General features: G+C 37.9%; 1 protein-coding gene across 10 annotated transcripts in view; it reads right to left on the reverse strand.

Annotated features, from left to right (window-relative positions):
* PEX5L (peroxisomal biogenesis factor 5 like) overlaps positions 1–22,880 on the reverse strand; it is a 224,579-nt gene that overhangs the window by 94,781 nt on the left and 106,918 nt on the right. For 3 of the 10 annotated variants that reach the window (XM_032875413.1, XM_032875411.1, XM_032875408.1), the window contains one exon: positions 344–409. The exons of the other annotated variants lie outside the window; for them this stretch is intronic. In XM_032875413.1, the coding sequence (XP_032731304.1) occupies positions 344–409 (66 nt within the window). The remainder of the gene's footprint in view (positions 1–343; positions 410–22,880) is intronic. 10 annotated transcript variants of the gene reach the window in all.

The raw sequence follows: 22,880 nt of genomic DNA on the forward strand, positions 1-22,880 counted from the left end.
TGTTACAAGGTATAATTTTAAAATAATAATAATAATTCAGAATCTGTTCTTGCGCTAAGAAAAAAAATGTCAATTGATAAGCATCTCAAAAAATTTCAGGTCAATATTTCAATATACCATTTATTTGAAATGCTACCAATCATGAGCTATATATAGATATTTTTCACATGTGCAACTATTATGGCTAGAATTAGCAACGGACATGCCATTTCACTAAAACAAAAAACAAAACAAAATAAAAATTAGTCCTTTCATGCTGAACTCTAGAACAAAGCAGTGGTCAGCTAGAAAGGATGTATAATAAACACATGCGGTGCTTTTTATTTCTTGCAGAAAAACCCACCAAAGCCAGGGTCAGGTCACTTTTTTGAAGACAGTGCCACTTTTTCTTCAAGGTTACACCTACTACCTGAAAAGAGTCATGACACCCATGTTAGTGCCTGCTAGCAACTTTTTTTCTTTATAGCCTTTTGACTTTTGAGTCATTACCCCATGAGCCTCACTGTTGGACAAGTGTGGTACAGTATGAAAACAGAACGGGAACGTCTGCCACAATGACATCTCCATGGTTCCAGATATAGTGTCTAAACCCACTGCCAAATCAAATGAATACACTCATCTATCAGAGCAAGATTTCTCTTAGACCATATTGTCACCTCCACCTGCTATCTTAAAATCAAGCTGTGTTATTTCTGATTTGTCCATTTATCTTGTGGGGTAACACTTCTAGAATTCAAAACCTGGCTGAGAATTGATTTGGCAATTCATGGAACTATTCATTTTTGCTTGTCAGCAGATCTACAGGACCTACAGTAATACACCCATACAAGTTTTTTTCCTTTTTTGAAGTCAGTGGCTTAATACATCATAACAACTATATGTGCATAATTATCCAGACTTCAAGCACAATTTCCTAAATATAACCACACCGAAGACTCAGTATTAATCTATTACCTGAAACAACACAGAGACGGCAATAATGAAATACACACTCAAGCATATAAGTGGATTTAGATTACATTAAGCCTGTATGCTTCTATGTAATTCTTAGCATAACAGAAAAGAACAGAGAAAGGTTACAAGTTGATTATCACATTGGGACACCGCCAGTAATTTATTTCAGCCAATTTCTTTTCAAATAATACTTCAAAATCACCTTTCCCCACTTCCTTATTGAATTTCTTGAGATAGTTTTGACTGTTTGGAAAACATTACCATGTGGAGAAATTTCTGTTTTTTTCTTGGTGATTTGTTGTAAGAATTCTTCAATACTTCTTGGTTTCTTTTATCATTTTGTTTCCTTCCCAGTGAAATATGTCAATAGTCGCTGTACTAACAAATAATTCTTGAGAATAACCTTTTTATTAACTTCTATTATAAGACCAGGCATAAATGAAAGAAACACAGGTAGTACGGTGAATGATATTAACGTTTATTAAGAAAACCCAATTTGGGCTCACTCCCTCTGTTAATATAGTATATAAACAACAGAGTACAAAATACTGAAATCACAGGATCCTCTCAGGCTGTGAAGCTACCAGATGTCTTTGGATGAGGAGGTACTGGCAGCAGGCTGGTCTCATAGGGAGGGGAACTAAATTATTTGGAGAAGCTGCTATATATGCCAGGCACTCTGGCTAGGTGTTTTACCTATTTTTACCTAAACGATCACATGAAAGCTCTGTGAGGTACAAGATATCTTTGCTAGGTAGATAGTGAGGCTCAGAGATGGTGTGATTTAGCCAAGGCCTCAAAGCTAGTATGTGGCTGAGCTGCCTCCCGGCCCATGTGCTTCCTTCTCGCCCATGTCCTCCTCACTGATGGCCATAAGTACAGGTTGTTTATATCACTTAGGTTTTGAGAAGCAGCCATTTCTCAGTGTAATCACAGAGTCTGGATCTAAGTAAACTTTTTGAAAAATCTTTTCTTTAGTGTGTAACAGTCAGTAAGAATCAATCATCCATAACTTCACTCATGAGCATACTGGGATCAAAATATTTTTGCTTCTTTTATCTTTGTGGAAAACTAACCTACAGATTTCATGTATATATACTTCTTTTTATTCTGTAGATCTTATTAGGTTTATAAGTTGTAGCATCACTCTAATTCTTATTAAATGTTAACTCAATGCTATTAAATGACATCTTTATTAGGATTTTTCCTCAGATAAATTTTGGGTGCATGAAATACAGTATGCAATGCCACAGTTACATGGCCCATTCAAAAGCAATTTTCTAGTTACAGATTCTATTACTCCTACTATGGAGATCGTAATTTAAAAATTATGTTTATCATTCCTAATCTATCAATAATAATCCAGAGTGTCTTCATTAGAGATATTCAAAAGAAGAAATGGAAAAATACTAAATTAGGGGAAAAGTAAAAGATTACAATACTAAACATCTCAGCTAACCCTAAATTATCTAATATATGAATTTAAAAAATAGACTTTCTTTTGTCTAAATTCTAAAAATTAATACATGCTATTGCCAAAAATTGAGAAAAAGCAGGCATAAAAAATAAAAATAACAACCTTGACATTTTCGTGGATTTTCTCAATGTTTCATATTTACAGTATTGGAGAGTAAACATGTTTTAGGATGAATGTTTTAAGAATAGGCAAACTACCATCAACTTTATAATTATGAATGTATTACATACATTTCTTCATATATACATGTATGCAAGCAAATACCTGCCATTGATATTATTTCAACAACACTGTTTGAAATGAAATGATATTCGGTTTTGCATATAGCTGAAAATTGTATATCTCATAAATTCTGGACCCTGGACTTAAACATTCCTGCAGGAAACTGGCCACAAAAAAGGCTAATTTCTGATGTGCAGAGCCAGGATAACCTTCTTTCACTTGGAAAGGTAAATGTCATGGTAAGTGTCATGCTGTCTTCAAACTCCCAGCCTGGGAAAATGTCGGAGCAATGCTTCCTAGCGTCCTCTGAACGCCGGTGATCCCTGCCTACCATATTGTGTCCTTTCCCATTTTGTGTGTTCCTGTAGCTTTCTTCCAACATAGAGGAGGGCTCAGACCATGCTGATTCTCTCAGAGTTACAGTCAACTCACACCCATCCTCCTCCTGCAACAGAATATTCTCTAAATGTTAAAAGTGTTACAAGTAGAACCAGATCTCGGCATACTGGTCCCATTCTTGTTTCTGTGATTATACAGAAGGAAGCACAGATTTAGATGTAAATAATTAGGAAGCAAGGGCAGAATTCTCTTAACTAGAGATTCATATGTGGAATTCATAAATCATAATGAATTCACTATTGCCTCGAGGATATGTTTGTAGCTAGAAATAATGTGATTTTTGATTCCTTAATAGGAGAGCCAAGTTGCAGTGAACAAATTGCCTCTCTGTTTAAAATAATGACACAGGGCATTTAAGAAGAATGTTTCCATTTGAGCCTCCATTTAGTTCTTCCCTACCATCCTGTTTTTCTTCCACAGCATTGTTTTGCCAGATGACAGGTGCACTCTACTGTAGTCACCTATCCTAGGAAATTTAGGAAGTCTTGCATTCTACCATATTACTGTTGTGCCCGTGGCATCTGTCATGTGCATTTCTCTTGTACCCTTCTAGACTTTGCATGTGGTGGGGAGGGGGGAGACTGGGTGGGAGAAAGTCATGGATAATAATCTCTATGGTCTATTTTTTTTTTTTTAAACAATCTCCATGGTCTTTAACTCTAAACCTCTATCCACAAAAGTTACCAGCATTCCAAGCCCACCCATATCCACATTTATTTTCTTTGGCCTAAGTGGTTGGTGCAGAGGATATGATGGCTTTCACAGGTCCTAATACTTTTGCCTTCAGGGTCCCCTTTCTCCATAAAAAAAGTTAAAAATCATGTCTTATGACTGTGTTGGTATAAAGACAAATACAATCCAGACTGGATTTATTGTTACACATTTGTTATTCTAACAGTCATTTTGGGGGTTCTGTTTTTAAGAGAGATTGAAATTAAAATATTTTTATGGGCCCTTAAAAGTAGCTTGGGCTCTGTGTACTGTGTCCATAGTGCCTAATGCCTAAATTGATCCTGGGTTGTGTCTTCTCAGCATTCAGTGTGGCATCCCCAGGGCTGTGATCCTGTCCCTGCAGCTGCTCTCTGTCATCCCGGGCTGCTCTATTTTTGGCCCTGGCTCCTTCTACCACCCACACAGCTCCATCCATCATGGCTGCGCCCACCCTTACAGACCCCTTTGGTACTGCTGCTGCTCTCACTATTTTTGTTAGGATTCAGGGAGTCTCCCCTCACACTACTTACAAACCTTACTGGGTGCCTGATCAGTAGCTTTTACTTCAGTAGTCCTTAAAACACACTCAGAAAACCTGGAACATTTAGGCCTGAGGCAGAAGACGTTGGCATGCAAAACTGATGTGATTCTGAAAATGTAATCTCTCCACCAGACGACAAGGTGAAGCACTTTATTCTCTCCTGCCTCAGGGCATCTTCCTGACCATCCAGGAATATTTCTGAAGAAGTTGAGTCAACTTGTGTCTCTACTTTTATTTAAACAACAACAACAACAACAACAACAACAACAACAACCAAAACACCAAAAACAAAACCAAAACCAGCCCTCAATGACCAGAGTCATCAGCTTGGTTCCACAGTATTCCTTGCCAGTTTTTCCAATTTCTGTTCCTCAAGTGAGGAAGAGAATTGCCTGGTACTCCAAATTCCTGAGTTGTGCATGAAGCTTAAGCTTCACCTAGGGACCTGGTTATAATTCTTATTTTACAAGATGTTTTTTGATTGTGTCTCATCAATGAAACTGCCTTGAGTGGGCAGAGGTCATGTTTATTTCTTTTGAGCTGTTTTGCATGATTAGATATAGCAATAGACACTCAAGTTTACTTAATAAATACAAATATTGGATGCTTTTTTCAAATTATTTAAGACACTGCAATCACATAATATGGCCAACTTTGACAGAAGTGAATTCTGAATTAGATAAATCTTAGAGATTTAAATAAATAATAGTTTCAAGCATCTAATAAAAATTCATTAATATTAATAAAGTGTTGCCAAGTAAAGATGCTTAAAATTTGCTTTGAAGGACAGATAAGACTTATTTTTAATTAAAGAGATCCATTTGTCCACAATCTGTCATTTGTTTGCTCTGTTGAGAAGGTTAAACATTTTCTCATCTCACTCTCACTGTGTCCGTGAGGCTTATTTATTAACTCTGTGAGCTTAGCAAGCTTTCTTGTCAAATGGTCAAGGTAATAGCATTCAGTTCTCTTTCATCTATAACTAGTTATGAATTAGTAAAGTTTACTACAGGTTTATTCTGATTGATATAGCTCTAAATTACTTAGAACCTATATTATCTCAATATTGAGCTTCTCTATTATGCACCTACAAGCAACTTTTTCATTCTTTTTTTTTTATAATTTTTTTTAGCTTTTTCATTCTTATGGTGGTCTGACTTTAAATAAATTGTTTTCTTTTGACCTTGCTTAGCCTTATACTGAGGAAGACATAAATGATACAAATTTCATAATTATGAAATAAATGTAGAATGAGGTGTTGTTTTCTTTTTTTTGTATGATAAACCCCAAATTTGTCATTTACATTTATATTTTTATAAATATATTTATATTTGAGAGGCTTTTAATGATTATGTGAAATATGTAAATGAAAATATAATCTTAATTAAAGGTTACTCTTATTATTTTCAGTTCCTTATTAAATATCTCACATGATTTGTTAAACAAGGTACTTTTCTGGTTTTTTAAATTTTTTTTTATTTGGTACAGAAAGAGATCACAAGTAGGCAGAGAAGCAGGCAGAGAGAGAGAGGGAAGCAGGCTCCCTGCTGAGCAGAGAGCCTGATGCAGGACTTGATCCCAGGACTCTGAGATCATGACCTGAGCTGAAGGCCGAGGCTGAACCCACTGAGCCACCCAGGCACCCTCTGGGGTTATTTTTAAGAGGAAGGAAAACAACTAGAGACACAAAGTCCTAAAATTACTTTGTTATTATTTTCTTTTCGAAAATGTTTCCCCAAATACAAGTACTCTGGACTACTTGAATCTTACTTGCACAAATGGGTGGATGTCTCAACACTCAAAACAAAGTGAAGTGCTATGATAATCATTCATCACCAATATTGGTAGTTGCTTAGACTAGTCTGAATCAATGGTACTTTAGGGGTAGGGAAGTTGAGACCGGGCCTCTTTCTGGGATGAATTAGAAGAGGTCTTGAGGTCTGGTTTCTAAGTGTATGCAAGTAGACAAGCTGGTGTAGTATATAAGATCTTCGAATGTTGAAGGAAGGTGGTAAGGAAACTTCGGAGGAACCATGCACAAAAATTTGGTGTCTTTATCATTCCTATCTTTCCCAGATTTTCTAAGACTGGAAAATTTTCCAAAATAAATACAATAAATAAGAATCCCTGTAGGTAAATATGTGGTTAAGACCATGGAACAGTTTCTGTGAAATTTACTTATCAGGGGTTCGATGCCTTCCCCACCTTCTTGTCAAAATGAATGAAAAGACCACATAATAAGTATATTGTTACCAAGTTATTGAATTTGAGACAGCAAATTCATCCAGATGTCCCAAGGTAGAATTACACTGCATCTGTGTTCATGCTCGGGAAGGACTGTTAGCTAGTGAGCTGGAATTCATCCCCTTTATTAATGTTTCAGGCAAATTCTGTTACTAATTGATGAACAAGTATTGAGGCCTTGTAGCCCAAGTAGTCAGTAGCCTTCTTCGCGGCATTCCTCATTTTCTGGCAGGTGCAGGGTTTTTACCAGCTTGTTCTCCAGTCACCAAATGCCCCAGTTTTGTTGATAAAATGTAAGAAAAGTAAATTATAGAAACTAGGCCAATTCTAGCCAAGAAAGTCTCAGCTAAGGTACTCCATCTGCCTGACTTCCCTCAAACAGCTCCAAGAGAGAAGCTGAGGCTTTGGGAATTCCTATTCTGTAATTCTGGATCAGACTCTGTCATCTCTGCTTATCTCGACTGTCCTCAGAGTCACTGGCAGTGTGTGGGTTGGCTCCTCCCTAATACCTCCCCCTTCCTTGAAAGGGAATGAATAGTCTCCCTCACCTTTTGGTCAAGAGGTAGGGAAAGTATGGAGGAATCTTGGAGCTGTGAACTCCAGTGAGGTGTGGCCAGGTGTGGTTGAGGCAATTACCAGCGAATGGACCCAGTGCAGCCTCCAAGATCAGAGGAAGAGAAAGACAGATGGCTAGGAAACATGTGGGCACCAATACCGGGACTGGAGTCAGAAGACAGGAGTTTTAAGCCCAGCTCTCTCTTTTATAAATTATTCTCTCAAAGCCTTCATGTTATTTTCTGAAAATAGGATAGAAAAACTATCTCCTTCATAAATATGTGAGAGTTAAATAAGAGTATCTATAAAAACACTTGCACGGTGCCCATTACAAGGTATGTATTTAATAAATATTAATTAATTATGAACTGTTCTTGCTGAGCTCATGGACTCCATGGCCTAATTGTCCTTATGAGATAGGTGGCAAAGACGCAATATTATGTTTGTGAGATTCATGTGTGGACTAAATAGTTATGACATGCTCACCACTGTGCAGTATCCCATCATCTGAATATACCACAATTTACCGATTCTACTACTGATGGACATTTGGGTTGTTTCTGGTTTTGGACTAATATAGAAAACATTGTAATGAATTTGAGTTCAGAAACCACAGAGAACAGAAGAGGTGCAAAGAGCTGAAAAATAGCCCTATAGAGAGTAAACAGACTTCAATAATAGCAACAGGGGCAGGGAACAGTCACCGAATGGATAAAGGTCTTATCCATGAGCCAAGTAAATCTGAATCTCTGCAGCCAATAAACAAAGACCAGGGTTGGGATGACCTAAACCTAAAGGGACTAATAACAAAGCACAGAAATCAAGGAACAGAAAGCAAGATGGGGACACTGAGTCTACCAACAGTGGATAATGAGGAACCAGGTTCTAATTAGTTGTCATTAATAACTGTTATGGGCTGAGTTGTGTTTTCCCCTCACATTCATACATTGAAGGCTTATCTCCCAATACCTCAGAATGTGACTATATTTAGAGATATGGTTAAAGAGGTAATTAAGTTAAAATGAGGTATTAGGTGGACTCTAATTCAATACAAATAGTATTCTTTTAAGAAGAGAAAATTAGGATGCAGAAGAAAGATCACATGAAGACATAGGGAGAAGAGAACCATCTAGAAGCCAAGGAGAGGGGCTTCAGACAAAGCCTACCCTGCCAACACCGTGGTCTCAGACTTCTAGCCCCCAGAACTATGAGAAAATAAATTTCTTTTGTTTAAGCCACATAGCCTGTGGTACTTTGTTATGGACACCCCAATAAACTAACAGAGTAACTAAACAAGTACTTTTTGAAAGATCACACAAAGTGGTCTTACCTCGGTACCTCAGTAAACTGTATAGAAATATCCAAAGACAATTCAGTAAGTAACAGGGTTATTACAAAGCTGTCTCAGCTAATTCCTTTTGTTACTTCTAATCTGATCAAAATGACTTGTAGATACTGAAAATTAGAAATTCTAAACCCAGGTGGCCACAATTGGCCACTATGGTAGTGTCCTGTCAGGGACTATGACCTACTTGTCAGGGAAAATTGCCTAAAAGAAATTCAAATGAAGATTGTGCCTGGAGTGGTCAGCTCATGCCAGCAGGAGCTATGCCTTCTCAAACTGAATTGAGGTTTTAGCCACATAACCTCAAATTATAGTTTGGAGCTTCTTGAAAAGAATTTTCTTGTGAAAAAACATTTTTCAAAGAATTTCAAAATCTGAATGCTCCAAGCAAGTTATTTATTCCCAACTAAAAGCTTATTAAATTATATCTTAGAGACTTAGAGACTTCAATTAGTTTGTATGCACATCAATTAAAATAAACGATATGTATATAAATATAGAACAATTGAAAAAATAGAACAATTGGAAAATAACCATGTATCACAGGTAGTTTTTTGTTTTTCCCAAAAGCTCTTGCATGTCTGTAGTTTATTTTGGGGCTGAGCTTACAGCTTGTCTCTGGCTGTCAGAGACAGCCTTTACTGTTCTGTATGAGGACGTCAGCTTGGGACGATATCCGTAGGGCACTTTAAAGGAATCAGGATTCCTGGAGTGCTTGAATGTTTTAAATAAAGTCAGTTTTCCTCTTTCTAATCACCGTAAATCTGTAACTCACATTTATATTATTATGCAGATGATATACCAGTTCATTTTACTCTTCTGTCAAACTTTCTGGCTAAAATCATAGTTCTGATTAATCCCAAATATGGGACATGGTTATAAATACCAATAGACGCATGAAATTTGCTCCTGAAGCTACTATTTAAGGGCCTATTAAAAAAGGAAAAGCCACCTCTCAGTTCTGTCACCCACCATGTACTGACACCCATGAACACAAGAGGCTGGACTAAGAGGACAGCCAGGTGGGCCATTCAGCTAGTCAGTATTCCAGTGGGTTTGAAGCCAGGGTCTGTATTGAGTCTAGGCTCATGCCCCACACTCTGTAGTACATGGTTCTTTTTTTGGAGATTCTCCTTCAACTGACAAACCAGAAAGGGAAGGAAATAGTTCAAGTCTCTACATTTTCTCTGGTGTTATTCCATTTGCCTATCAACTCCGAGTTGCCAAGGGATACCCTAACTCTGGTGTGTGGCAACGCGGCTTTACATACATGTGGTTATAGAGGCTCGTGCTAACTACGGGGTTTGTGTTGACAAAGCATGGGATACGAAGTTGGAAACGCTGGGTCTGAGACCCAGAAACAACACTTAACGTTCTTGTGTGATCTACGGCACAGAATATTGTTTTCTCGGGGTTAAGAGTGAGAATGGTACTAATAACTGCTTCACTGACTTTGCAGGGATTTTGTGATGATCAAATAGGTAAGGAAGGAAGCATTCAATAGGCTCTAACCATTCTACAAATCAGTCAAATTCCATGAGCTAAGTAAATTATTTTCCATATGTATCTGGGTGTCTATAGTACCTGAAAGAACTATTTATTACTTTGAAAGTAATTTAATAATGTCACATCATAATGAAATGAAAAAGTTAATGAACTTCCCTTAACAACAGAAATCCAAGGCAAGTCTAGATCTGGGTCATTCAAGCAGCAACTGCAAAACCCCAAGGTGCCATTAGATTGCTGATGAAGTCACAGAGTGTTTTACGTGCTCTCGGATTGACAAATATAGAGTCATATCAGGAAGTGTATTTAAACGAAGTTATGTAATCACAATAACAAAGATGACTGTCAACTTTCAAGGTCTAAAAGAGGATTCAACACGGAGGACTTTGAGATTACTGAAACATTTCCAGCAGTTTCAAAAGCCTGGTGATGGATATTAAAGAGGACATGTATGCCATGGATCACTGGGTGTTATACGCAAACATGAATCATGGAACACTACATCAAAAACTAATAATGACTAACATAACATAATAATAAAAAAATTCAAAGGCAATGGAGAATGAAATCAAGACAGTACAAAAAAACCAAAAACAAAAACAAAAAACGCCCCCCCAAAACAAAAATATGTATTTCTACTAATTATTTCATTTTTTTTTGATGAATTATAGATAGGTATCATATTCATATCTTATTTCTACTTCTGAAGAACTAGAACAGCTTGGTGGACCATTTAGTTCCTGGAGGTGTTGGGTCATTTTTATTGTCTGCTTCAGGCATATTGTATGTCTCTACTGGAAATATGTTCATAATCTGTGTTCCAAGTAACTATAAATAGGCAGAAGAGTAATTTGATAATGCTAATTTTAAGTTGCCTATGAATTTTTTCCAAATCTCCTAAAAATAGATTCTTTGCTATCCTCTACATTTTCTTCCTCTGAAATCTCAAATATATATAAAAATAGATTAAATTAACATTTAAAAGAGATTTGGCCTAACCTCATTTCGTCCTGCTAAATAATGCATTATGGTCTTTTAGGTTCAAAGATAAAAGCAACTACATGATACAGATATTTCATTAGACAGACTGAAATTAATACTAACTGTAGGTTGATGTTATATGTACAGAAAAAAGTTAATTTCTTTAACTTGAAGATCTTAGTTGTTCTCATTTCAACATATGCCAAATTTTATTAAGCTTTTAAAAGATTCCCAGAAAATATAAGAGGTCTCAGATTCTCTACTTAAGCTATTCCTATAAGCACTGAATTGAAGAAAGCTCCAAATTGTTTAAACACCTATCAAAATCAATTTGTCTAAAATTTGTAATTCTCCCTCCACTCACAATGCCACATTATTTCCTTCTAGCCAATTAGTTTGTTCATGTACAGTAAAACAAAAACCTAACTAACCAGCTTTCTCAATTAATTTTTCCAGAAAATTTCATGTTTAGAATAAAAATTACAATCAAATAAGTTCATTTGAAGGATTCTGAAGATTTCAAGTTGTGTCCCACAGCCACTCTATTCAGCCCATCTCTGACACCTGGGGACTCTTCAGTCAGGAAAGATGCACTGAGTAATAGCCCTGAGGCCTCTCATATCCCCATCCTTCAAAGAAAAATTAGGTATAGTACTCTGTACTTAGTGATCTAGAAAGAAACAGTAAGACAGTTTGGAAATATTGCCACTTTAAAAAAGCCCCCTCCGCCTTAGTCAATCTTGATGTGATGAAAAATTTCCTTAATTGAAGGACACACAAATGGCCCTGAGTGTTCTGGTTAATAGAAATGTTGTGGTATTTTACTAGACTAAAAACACAGAAACTTCTTTTTAATGTCTGGTATTTAAACACTGCCTTTTCTCAAATGTTACCATAAAGAAGATCACTTATTTTAAAGGCCTACTTCCTGTTTTTCCCCTGTTCATCATCACGGATCTCAGTTGCTTTTAGGTGTAATATATATATATGTGTATATATATTATCTATCATCCTTAAATGTATGTATTGTATATCTATCCATATTTATATCTATATCCATATCCATATCATGGTCGATTTAATTCAACAGTATAAAAAAGTGAGATTCATTTTCTAATGTTATTTCCATCTACAATAAGTATTTGTAAAGATCTCATTGCAAATGTGCTTTAAGAGATTTTAAATTTTAGTGAAAATATATCAATATATTCTGTTGTAGAACTTTCCATGTTAAAGTCATCAACATTTAGAAATTCCAGAAAAATTTTTTCTGCCTGACCTTTCCAACAACTTAAAAAACAATTATTTCAGTAGGCTTAGAGTGATTCTGACCTTTTCTTTGGAAAGCGAAAATGAAGTTTGCATTTTCCTCCCTCATTAAAAAAAGTGCTCATTGTCTTAGAGAAGACTTAATTAGAAATAGAAATGTATTTCTTGTCTTTGGATATTTTAATATTATAGTGATTTCAGTTATAAAAATGACATAAACTATGTCACAGTAAAAGACAGTGACTGACAGTTTTTTAAGAATTTAACTTGAAGTCATCCATTATGGAACTTATTGTCCATTTAGGTCTCTCTTAATTAGTACTGTAGAATTTTACTCATCTTTTTCAGTTTTAAATTCTACGAAGGTTTATAGTTTTATTTCAAAATCATATGGTACGATATTAATATTTTTACGTCTTTCCTCTTCTCCAAATGAACAATGAAATTATGTACTTCAGGACTCTGGGATCTTTTATAAATAAGGCTTATCTCCATATGATACTGCATGGGCAAGAGCAAGGGTTTACAAAAAATATATGGACTGGGACTTTCATTTTAATAACCTGAGTTTTATTTAATAACTTGAGAGTTAATGTCTCATTAAGTGCAAACATGGTTTTCAGAATGTCCAGTTTCCTCAGGGCATCAATCTCCACAGAAGACCATCCAAACAGTAAGAGTTGCCTGGCATCATGGAATGTTCTTGAGGGAAGGGGCTCTCTATGCCTGTATCTCTGTTTAGATCTGCAGGATCCTCTCCACCACTTCTCCTGTAGTTCCTCACTCACTAGCTCTCCTGCGCCACTCACCATGCTAGATAAGGCTGTATGGATGGAAGTTTCTGGTCTCTGCAGATACTATTTCCTTCATTTGGAATTCCCATCTCCTCATCACTATCTGTTGAATTCCATGTATTCTTCCAGATCCAGCTCAATCACCATTCTTCTTTGTGGAAGTCTAAACGGCGATGTCCTTGAAATTGGACACTGAGTCTCACATTCTGTTTTGTGTTGCCACAAGCTCAGTGTCTTGCGTATTCGGGGGTATTAAGTGAAAAGCTTGTTGAGTGAATGAATGAAGGCATGAATGGATGAATAGATGATATACAGTCCTGCCTACCTAAGACTTTTTGAGGTTTCTTCCAAACTCCTCCTTCCCAAACCCTTCTATCAACATCCCAGGCAGACTAGGAGTGGCTCCTGGCTAAGGATTCAATGGAGCTCTTAGCAGTGATAATTTAAAACCGTTTGATCTTATTTTAGTTCCCAAGGAAAAGGCTATTATGAGTTTATGGCTCAAGCATGAACTTTTCATATTTTCTGCAAAGTCATTTGTGGGGGTGGTGGAAATCACATTTACTTTGTATTGAAATTTAGTAGCAGTTTGGAAGAGGGAGAAAGGAGAGAAAGAAAATTGGCTTGAAAAACTGCATAAATTAGGGGCACCTGGCTGGCTCAGCTGGAAGAGCATGTGACTCTTGATCTTGGGATTGTGAGTTCAATCCCCATGTTGGGTGTAGAGAATGCTACAAGAAAAAATAAACTTTAAAAAACCCTGCATAATTAAAAGAAATATTTGGTGGCAAGTTAGTCCGCTCCTCAACCTCCCTCCTCTTCCAGTTATGACCCCAAAGCTCAGTAATATCTGTTGGAGATACAAACACCTTCTGTGAGATGCAGTCTTTTTGCTTGTAATTGAGGAATAGAGCCAAATTCTACATTCATATGACAAGGTGTGGAAGAAGGAGAGAAAACAGAGGAGCGACTTCGTATGTTTGGCTCAGTGCCAATTATGAAGAGTCCCAGAAAAGTGACTGACACAGACAGGGGGGTGTAAATATTTGCTGAATGAATTTTTGAAAATCCACAATCCCAACACTGATAAAACAGGAGCGGGAGCTCAGAGCCAGAGAATTTAGTGTACCCCAAATTTGAAGAAATCTTGGGACATGATGCTGGGATAGAGAGGTGCTAAATTTCATGCATAGGCGTGCTCTGAGTCAATCTTATCTTGATCCTAAGATTGAGGGAGACCCAGATGGCATAGAGGTTAAATAAAACAAGGGAGAAGATATTATAACTTTAATCAAAGATATCTCAAGGAAGGACAAGGTACATTCGTGTTCAGTTATTTTGAAACTAACACAAATTAAGTTAGTGTTGAGAGAGATGTGGAGAAGCCACTCAATTTCGGAAGATTATTGGAAAGAGCTGAAAATTGCAGTGATGTTTTATGTGGAAATATAGTGGTTACGTGTTCTGCCTGGAGGAAGGCAGAGAGCATTTTCTGACTTTCTGAGTTAGACACTTTCCTGAACAATATGAGAATGAAGGGGGCACAGGGGGAATGTTCTAGAGTCACCCCTGAAGAAGAAGGCTGTGCGCGTTAGATGCACTCTTGATTTTGAAGGCGCCAAGAATAAAACAGTTCTTTACTTGAGATATAACTATGAATACCACCGTTTCTACCTCAGGAAATTACTCAGAGCTACAGACTTATTTGAAGAGCATCATGGTCCAAAGAAGAAATGAACATCAGAGCATCTAGCTAATAAAAATGACTACAAAAATGGTGTTAAGCAAGCTTCAGTTTCCAACTGAATTGTCATAAACACTCCTTTGAAGTGGATATGATGATACTCTCATTTTACAGAAGAAGTGCTTGAAGCTCACAGAGAATAACTTGCCCCAAGACAGGTACCTGGTAATAGCAGAGATAGTAATAAGCAGTAATCACTTAGTGAGTGTCTCAAATGCACCAGGGGCTGTGCTGAATACTGTATATATATTTCAACAGTACGTGGGTCACAACAACTTCTTGGTGTGCATACTTTTATTGTAAGCATTTCAGATGAAGAAGCTGAGACAAAGAGAGAGAATGGGAAGAGCTAGTAAGTGTCAGAGCGGGGACAAGAGCCCAGAGTCTGTTTTTGACTACTATGTTTTATTGTCTACTAGAGCTGCAATTAGAAGTCGAGCCTGTCTGTTATGGGGGCCCACACTCCAAGCCATTCCTCTCTACCACCACTCCGTTCTGCTCAGTGATACTTCAGAATTTCCACTGCACTTTATTTTTTTTTTTCGTAGCTTTAAATTTGCTTGCATAATTTATTTATTCTATTTTTTTATTATGTTAAGATAGCCATCATACAGTACATCATTAGTTTTTGACATAGTGTTCAATGATTCAATAGTCGCATACAACACCCAGTGCTCATCACAACACACGCCCTCCTTAATACCCATCACCCGGCTACCTTATCCCCCTACCCCCTACCCTCTGAAACCTTCAGTTTGTTTTCTGGAGTCCATAGGCTCTCTAGGTTTGTCTCCCTCTCTAATTCCCCCCACCCCCTTCGGTTTTCCCTCCTTTCCCCTATGGTTTTCTGTGCTACCCATTGCACTTTATATCCTCCTTGGACAAAAGCACTGGATTGAAGGTAGCCATGTGTGGATATCCAGGTCATACAGCTGGAGGATAAGGTGAGAGCCAGGATCTGGGTGTAGGCATATTTCCCCACCCAAGCTCACGCTCTTTCTTCTGTACTGCACTGGACATCTTTATGTGAAAAGTCCGGAAGACACCAGGGCACACCAGTTTTTCAACATCATTGAAGTGGATCTTCAGTGAACTCCCTTTCTCCCTCCCTCTGGACAGAGAGTCAGAAAGTCAAGGTTTAAATGCCAGCACTCCTACTTATAAAGGGTGCAACTTTTGGTAAAGTTGCTTTTCTGAGCTTCTCTGTTCTCATCTGTTAAAATAGGAATAATTATACCCACTTTATACAGCTACATGAAAGAACTCAGTAAGAGGAGGGAACACTGTGGGTACTTGAAAGATGGTAGTTTCCTTTTCTTCCTTCCTTGCTCCATTCACTCTCCTCTCTCTCTTCTCTTGGACAAGGCAAAAGATACTGCCATTTTTAAGTGACAGAAGCACTGCAATAATTGGTGTATATTTGTGTGTACTCATGAGACTTATCCACAGACAGTAGAGGAGAAAATGGATTTTATGGAATGAAAACATTTGAGAATTTTTTCAGTGACTTCAAGCCTTTCTGAATTCTGTCATGTACTTTATATCTCAGGCCAGCTCAAGACCAGTGTGGATTTGGAAGCACATTGCACAGATCAAGTACCATCTCATTCTGTGTGCTCATGGCTCCACATCTGTAAGTCCTGGATTGTCTTTTGTGTACACCACAGTCACCAGCACAAAAGGAAAGGCAAGGTCAGGGAAGTAACAAGACACTCTGCCGAATTCTTTATGTCAGAGATCAAACAGAATCCTTAAAACACTCCAGCAAAGTAGGTCCTAATATTTCCTTTAATAATGCTGAGGGTTAAGGTGGCAGTTGTGGGATTTAATCTGGGTTTGTTTAACTGTGAAGCTGAAGATCTTCCCACGACTAGAGCAAGCTGCCCTCCTCTAGGTACTTCAAAAGCACAAGCTAGATGGAAATAGTTTTTTGGCTTGTGAAAAGCTTTCTCAGCTAGAACTGCTCCTTGGTAGGAGATTACTCTCCTACTTTGGTGAATGATCTCTCACAGACACCCTTAAGTCATCCTTGATGGAACTCAGGCTCCATGTTTTTTACATGTAGAAGTTACAGGGTCAGCATTCAGGAGAATGCTTATTTCCCTTTGTGTAATTTGTCTGCAAACAGAATAGGCTGCCATGAGGTGAGTAGTGGCTGTGCCTTGAGTAGGGGTTCAGGTTGGGCCATCCATGCACATTACTGTGATGAATGAGAAGGTGAGCTTGGCCATGCTTTCACCCAACTATCTTTAAAATGAAAAAAGAAAAAAAATCAAACAACAAATAACTTCCTTAAAATAGTTAAGTGTAACTTCTTTAATATACCTAAGTGTTAGAAATGTTTACCTTTCTTAGCTGTCTAGAGAAAGACCTGACAAAATATCCATGGGGTGGGGGGGAAAGGGAGGGAAGGGACTCCCTCTCTAGGTTCCCTGCTCCAAATTTATTCCGTGGAGGCAAAACATAATGGGTAGGAAAGAGGGAGCCCTCAGGTTCTGATCTGAGTGGAAGCTCTATAATGTCTGTCTGTTGTCTCTCCTAATCAGAATCAGCTCTTTTTCCTTCAGATGGTGTCTTCTTTCTTTCTTTCTTTTTTTTTTTTTTTTTAAAGATTTTATTTATTTATTTGACTGAGAGAGACACAGCAAGAGAGGGAACACAGCAGGGGGAGTGGGAGAGAGAGAAGTGGGAGAGAGAGAAGCAGGTTTCCCACTGAGCAGAGAGCCCAATGAGGGGCTCCAACCCCAGGACTCTGGGATCATGACCTGAGCCAAAGGCAGAGGCTTAACAATGACTGAACCACCCAGGCGCCCTGTGTCTTCTTTCTTAATCCTCTTTTTTCTTAGAGGAAAACTCACTTAAGCCCCCCTTCCCTTCTTAACTGTCTTTTGACTGAGGTTGGGTCTTTAATAAAATGAAAGTTGTGTTTGAGAATTCTTTGGTTGGCTTTGATAGAGAATCTGAAACACACATTTTTCTGAAGCAGAGTTGGTTAAACCAGAAGAATTTAAATAAAACTTACCATCATTTTAATTTGGAAAAGGGAAAGGCATTAATGGAGAACCTGTTTATGACAGGCATACAATTCATGTTTGATCTAATTTAATCCTTACAAACACCTTGTAGAATGAAGGTTCTATTTTGCCCAAGCTTACTAAAAAGAAGATAGGCTCCAAGAGGTTAATTTGCCCAAGGTCACTGACAGTATATATACCTATTTTTTTAGACATGTCTTTTTTTTTTTTTTTTAAGATTTTATTTATTTATTTGACAGAGAGAGATCACAAGTAGGCAGAGAGGCAGGCAGAGAGAGAGAGGGAGGAAGCAGTCCCTCCGCCGAGCAGAGAGCCCGATGCGGGGCTCGATCCCTGGACCCTGAGATTATGACCTGAGCCGAAGGCAGAAGCTTAACCTACTGAGTCACCCAGGCACCCCTAGACATGCCTTAATAAACTTTTCGTGTTTTCACAAACTTTAGTTCCATCAATATATATAGGAAATATATCAGTTTTGTTTACTGTGGAATTCCCATTACCTTGGAGAGTGCTTCATACTTAGTAGATGCTCAAGAAGTATTTTTGAATGAACTTATTTGCACCTTGCTACATAAATAGATATGTTAGCTCTCAAAATTAATAAAATAGAGGAAGCAAACACATAATAGATGTGTACAGACTCAAGGAGAAAACAATGGTAGCATAATATAAAGCCAAAAGAAGGTCTAGTACTAAAATGGATACCATGAGTTCCATTTTCCTAAGATATATATATATTACTAGTTAAGATATATATATTTCCCAAGATATATATATATATATATATATATATATATATATATATATATAGAATCCTAATCAGTTATACAATTTCTAGTTTCTTTAAGACAGGAACTGAATCAATTGCTCCAGACATGTATAGCTCTTCTAAAAAGAAATTTCCTCCTTCCCTAGGGGATTCTGTCTTAAGAGAGAGTACTGGATAATATAATGAATCATGTCCTAAAACTATCTTTACAGGAGATAGGACAATAAATGCATTCTATTAGGCTGTTTCTTACTGCTCTTTCTACATTGGCCAATAGCACTGGAGCATACTCCAGTAAACATCATCATGTCTGTTGAACATGAGCTTTAAAGACTAGCAGAATGGAGCCTTTTACTTAAGGTCTCAGTTGGCACGGATGGTACTTATCTCTCTGATGCCAGCAACTCATATTTGAACTGAATAACAAGTGTATTCTGTTTAATTATTTGCTTGAAGTTCATCCAAAGTTTTTAATATCTCCTCAGTCTTTATGATTGATTCTCGTGGTACTTTGCAACCCACCAAGTATCATCACAACCACAATGAGAGTGAAGACATAGGTGATCCGAGAATCTGAGAGAGATGACTCAGCAACCTCTCCCTTGGTGTGCAAGGGTAGGGACTGCTACTTTGTCATCTGGAGCATGACAATAAGAACAGTCACTGGTTTTTCCTAATATAGGTTGCAATTCATTTGGGACATTCATTCTCATTCACGTTCATGCACATCCCTTATTCCTTCAACTCCCATACCTTTTGGCAGGAAATATACAAACAGCTGGATTGGGCTCTTAGGATGTTTTTAGTTTTTGCCTCATTAAACCACAGCTTTCCTCAAGCAATGTGTTTTCTTTATATTCCAGCCCAGAAATCATTTAATAGGAAGAAGTCATCTCAGAGAGTGCCTCAGGAAAAGGCTCAGGAATGGGCAACAAAACATGTTCTGTTTTATGGGGTGTTTGCACAGTTCTTCTTCCTCTACCCCCTATAATACACAAGCATTTATTGTATATTCTGTAAAAAGTTCTCTCTGGAGCTAGCTAGGCAGGGTTGTAACTGCTGTGGTTATTCTTTGTTGCCTGTAAGATTATGGATTAGAAAGCAGTAAGTCAGCCAGTCAACAAATATTGCCAGGAACTGTACTTGGCTGGAGAGAGAGAGTGGTAAACAAGACAGATGTGATTCTTACAATTTGGGAGTGCTGAGTGATATTACACAAATATTTTTAAGTGTGATAAATGCCGTCAAGGAGAAGCACAGGGTATTATGGGAAGAGGCAATAGCAGGATATAAGACAAATACCTCTTTATTTACGTGTGCCAGGAAAGTATCTACTTCTCTTGATTACCCAGGACTATCTTCAGAATTTGAGAGTTTCCCAGCTGTTTTTTTTAAATTATTTTATTCTAAAAAGGATTTAATTAATTAATTAGTTTACTTATTTGAGAGAGAGGAAGAGTGAGAGAGACTGAATGGAGGGAAGGGCAGAGGGGGAGAGAGAGAGAGAGAATCTCAGACAGACTCTGCACTGAACGCAGAGCCCAATACAGGGCTTGATCTCACCATGCTGAGATCATGACCTAAGCCGAAACTAAGAGTCAGATTCTCAACGGACTGAGCCATCTAGCTGCCCCTTAAATTTATTTTTAAAATTCCACTATGATTGACAAACAGTGTTATATTAGTTTCAAGTGTAAAATATACTCCTTCGACAACTCTGTACATTACTCAGTGCTCACACAGTTACGTTCACTCTACAGTTAACAATCTTTGTCTTTTTTTCTTTGTCCTTTTGTTTTGTTTCCTGAATTCCACATATAAGTGAAATCATTTGGTATTTGTTGAGAGTGTCTCTGCTTTGACTTCTCATATCACAGCCCTGTTTGGAGGACAAAATATTCACTGAAACTATTATAAGCTGGTTATTAGAATGCTATTTGACTAATTGAAAAATCTTCATAATTCATGCAGAAAGACCAACCTTTCCCTTCATGAAAAAGAATTCCATATTCATTTAATAGGAAATGAACTATTTAATTAGGAAATTTAATATACTGGTTATTTGCTTTAAATTCTCTGTGAGTCAGTCTGTTCAAAGACTTCAAGTGAATTCTTGATTATTCCAACAAAGGGAAAATTGGCATAAATATTTATCCAGTGAGACTGGGTTCAAGTTCCTCCAAAGAACACTGGAAAAACTATCCTTGGTACCAGTGTAGCAGATTGCAGTGGTTCTCAAAATGCGGCACCTGGATCATTATCAGCAGCAGCACCTGGGAACTTGTGAGAAATGCAGATTCTTGGGGCGCCTGGGTGGCTCTGTGGGTTAAGCTTCTGCCTTCGGCTCAGGTCATGATCTCAGGATCCTGGGATCGAGCCCCGCATCGGGCTCTCTGCTCAGCAGGGAGCCTGGCTTCCTCCTCTTTCTGCCTGCCTCTTTGCCTACTTGTGATCATTCTCTCTGTCAAATAAATAAATTTTAAAAATCTTAAAAAAAATTACCCAAGAAATGCAGATTCTTGGGTCCTATTTTCAACTCTGAATCAGAAACTCTAGGGGTGAAGGTATCAGACTGTTTTAACAAGCCCTCAGAGTGATTCTGATGCATGCTAAAGTTTGAAAACAGCTAACACAGCCTTTAAGATCATGGGTTTGGAATCAGATCTGGAGGCGACTCCCAGCTCTCTACCCCTTAGTAGCTGTGGGACTATCGATAATCTCTTTAAGTCTCCATCTCTTCACAGCAGAAATATTGGTAGGAATGTTAGACACAGTAATACTAGTGTCTAATTTTGAAATTTGATGTGAGGATTAAAAGAAGCAATACTTGTAAAGTAAGGTAAGCATAGTGTTTAAAAAGTGTTGGCAGGGGGCACCTGGGTGGGTCAGTGGTTTAAAGCCTCTGCCTTCGGCTCGGGTCATGATCCCAGCGTCCTGGGATCAAGCCCCGCATTGGGCTCTCTGCTCAGTGGGGAGCCTGCTTCCTCCTCTCTCTCTCTGCCTGCCTCTCTGCCTACTTGTGATCTGTCTGTCAAATAAATAAATAAATATCTTAAAAAAAATGTGTTGGCAGTTATCTTTAATGGCATTCTAGCTGTTTTTACACATCTATGGTATTAGACTAATGGGTTATTGATTTCACTTACTTACAGGACAACGTGGGCTATATTTATTTCTAGTCTGGTGACATCATGTTCAAGTAGGCAGTGAATGTCTAAACTAGCATCAGAACTATCAATGTATTTCAAAGACACGGAAAAAACCTCCAAGTTCACATATATAATCAAGAGGTATCCTCCACTGGGAGCATTGGGTGAAGAAGTGTCTCAGACTAGGAGGTTTTCACAGGCTTCAAGTTTATCTGGGATTGCTCTGACCCAGACTGTATCAGGGTGCCCTCTGCCTGGGGATCTGGGATGAGGTCTTTCTTGTTGCCTTGCCAGCTCAGATGATACCTCTCTTTAGAACTCTCGCTGAACCTCTCCTAAGGCACCAATCATTTCAGCTATTTGTGAGCATGTCATTACTCACCAACTAGATCACCTCTTGAGACAGAACCTAAATCTGAGTAATCTTCATACCCCCCTCGACCCCTATCATCATGCCTCACCTCTGGGATGGGATCAGTGTCTTTGGAATGGATGAATGAGTGAATGAATGTTTTCAAACCTAACGACAAAGCTGGAATAAATTATGTATGTCATACTTTGACCACAGTAGACAAGCACTCACTGGAAGAAAAGAGACACCCTATCTTACCTTCTCCTAAAGTCAAATTTTATCTCTATTATCACCTAGAAAAGAAATGGAATCGAATGTATTTTGCTTCCTAGACCCAACTGGCAAAAGCATATGCTGCTCTTGTTAAGTACTGTGTGATTTCAGGTCAGCCACCGAATCCCTCGGGACCACGGAAACATCCGCAGCTGCAAAGAGGACGGCATTTCCTTGCTACCTTATGGTTTAAATATATTAGGAGAATCAATAAAAATTAGATTAATCTTTGTATTTTAGGATATAGTGCAGTACACTGCACATAGAAGGTGCTCACTCAATATTTGTTGAATAAACAAATGAAAGAAGAAAGGCTGAAAAGCACTGAACTTGGTAGAGTAAGAAGAAAGCATTCAAGCAAGTACAATAAAATGACTTGCTTATCAGTTTCATCTTAGAAGACAGCCATTCTGGCTCTTTTTAGACTCAGGTTGGAAGGCTATCTGCAAATCTGAGAGAATGGGATTGGAAAGTCCAGTAGATGGAAGAGTTTACATTAGAAATTTAGCTTTCCCTTCCCTGGGAAAGATGTTCAAGGGGCCAGAGGAAGTGCCTGGCTT

The sequence above is a fragment of the Lontra canadensis genome, unplaced genomic scaffold (genome assembly GCF_010015895.1).
Source record: "Lontra canadensis isolate GAN:19392208 unplaced genomic scaffold, GSC_riverotter_1.0 scaffold56, whole genome shotgun sequence".
In the NCBI taxonomy this organism is placed as follows: Eukaryota; Metazoa; Chordata; class Mammalia; order Carnivora; family Mustelidae; genus Lontra; species Lontra canadensis.